Source organism: Otolemur garnettii, unplaced genomic scaffold, assembly GCF_000181295.1.
Source record: "Otolemur garnettii isolate 467f Iridium unplaced genomic scaffold, OtoGar3 scaffold00223, whole genome shotgun sequence".
Lineage (NCBI taxonomy): Eukaryota > Metazoa > Chordata > Mammalia > Primates > Galagidae > Otolemur > Otolemur garnettii.
The window spans coordinates 571,664-573,896 of NW_003852618.1; the positions used below are offsets into that span (position 1 = coordinate 571,664).

Below are 2,233 nucleotides of genomic sequence, written 5' to 3' on the forward strand. Positions count from 1 at the left end.
ATGGACCAAAGCAATTATAGTTCTTTACATGGTTTCATTCTGCTTGGCTTCTCCGACCATCCTAAACTGGAGGTAATCCTATCAGGAGTTGTTACTGTGTTCTACTTAATTACATTGGTAGGTAATACAGCCATCATTCTTGCTTCCCTCCTGGATTCCCATCTCCACACACCAATGTACTTTTTCCTCAGGAATTTATCTTTCCTAGATCTATGCTTCACAACCAGCATCATCCCTCAGATGCTGGTTAACTTGTGGGGACCTGATAAAACCATCAGCTATGTGGGTTGTGTCATTCAACTCTATGTTTATATGTGGTTGGGCTCCATTGAGTGCCTCCTCCTTGCTGTTATGTCTTATGATCGTTTTACAGCTATATGTAAGCCCTTACATTATTTTGTAATCATGAACCCGCATCTGTGTCTCAAGATGATTATCCTGGTCTGGAGTATTAGTTTGGCCAATTCTGTAGTATTATGTACACTAACCCTGAATTTGCCTACATGTGGAAATAACCTTTTGGATCATTTCTTATGTGAGTTGCCAGCTATGGTCAAGATAGCTTGTGTAGACACCACAACAGTTGAAATGTCGGTTTTTGCTTTAGGGATTGTCATTGTCCTCACACCCCTCATTCTTATTCTAATATCTTATGGCTACATTGCCAAAGCTGTGCTGAGAATGAATTCAAAAGCAGGCCAACGGAAAGCAATAAATACCTGTGGATCTCATCTTACCGTGGTGTCCATCTTCTATGGAACTATTATTTACATGTACCTGCAACCAGGTAATAGTGCCTCCAAAGACCAGGGAAAATTTCTCACCCTCTTTTACACCATCATCACTCCAAGTCTCAACCCCCTCATTTATACCTTAAGGAATAAGGACATGAAGGATGCACTGAAGAGGCTAGTGAGATTTCACCATAAATCTATAAAAATACAGAGAAACTGGAAGTCATAGAAAAAGATTGGAGTGAATAGAATAGGGCAATTAAATATGATTTCTAATTGTCTCTAATTTTTATGGAGGCAAATAATCCCTAATTCATAGAAATTAGTATAATAATTCTTATGTACAAATATTTTGTGGGTGCAAACAATAATAGTACCATCCCATTTAGCTCTTTTATATCTCTAACCACTGGCACATCATCAGAAAAAAACTAGTGATTAGGAAATTTTATTTTTTGTTGAAATGTAACACAAAGAGAATATAAACATAAATTTAATCATTTGTGTTTAGCATTTAATTTATTCTAAAGCTCTAGAGAAACTGTTTTAGTTATCTGGCTTTGTATTTTCAACAATAATGTTACGATCTTCCAAAATATAGATCTGAATGAATGTTTTCATGTATGTTATGGTATGCATATTAAGCAATTATACAAATAATGATTTTGTACATTAAATGTTTTGTGGTGCCATCCAAAGATTTATGCATGTTTGATGCAGACAGTGCAATCTACAGTTCAGTAATTGTCATAAACCCCAACTAAAACAATTCACTCTTTGTTCAATGAAACTTGATATGAATACCTTGGATAAAACATTTTTATTTGTCTATCACTATTTCATACAGGGAAGGGAAAAGTCACAAATTAAAAGCTTTTCAAGGTGACAACAGTCTTATCCACTTCTCATTCATTCATGAAATACGTATTCCATGATTATTGCAACCTTAATGGAAATGGACGAGTTTGAGACCAGTTAGGCTTTTGAAACACATCTGTAGAATTATGAATTTTGTGAATTTTTAGAAATGTGGTAATATTCACATAGAGTGGAATTTCACAGAAGAATAAATCTTTTCTGCTCAACACCTGTAGCTCAAGCAGCTAAGGCACCAGCCACATACACCTGAGCTGGCGGATTTGAATCCAGCCTGGGCCTGCCAAATAACAATGACAACTACAACCAAAAAATAGCCAGGCCTTGTGGCAGTCCCAGTGTAGTCCCAGTTACTTGGGAGGCAGAGGCAAGAGAATCGCTTAAGCCCAGGAGCTGGAGGTTGCTGTGAGCTGTGATGCCATGGCACTCTACCCAGAGCGACAGCTTGAGGCTCTGTCTCAAAAATAAATAAATAAATAAATAAATAAATCTTTTGACTTCCATTTATCATAAATATAATATTTTTCTTTTATGGGATAATGTGATTGCTTTCAGATTAAGCTTTGGGTTTTTTTATGGTCTGAAAGCTTTTTCTAAAAGTGCTTGTTATTTAATAATTATAG

The 2,233-nt window shown here is 36.1% G+C and overlaps 1 protein-coding gene across 1 annotated transcript; it reads left to right on the forward strand.

The window, feature by feature from the left end:
• LOC100963586 (olfactory receptor 2W1) lies at positions 1-963 on the forward strand. Its single transcript, XM_003801841.1, has one exon. It carries the CDS (start codon positions 1-3, stop codon positions 961-963), a length of 963 nt encoding a protein of 320 aa, XP_003801889.1.
• The last annotated feature ends 1,270 nt before the right edge of the window (positions 964-2,233 follow it).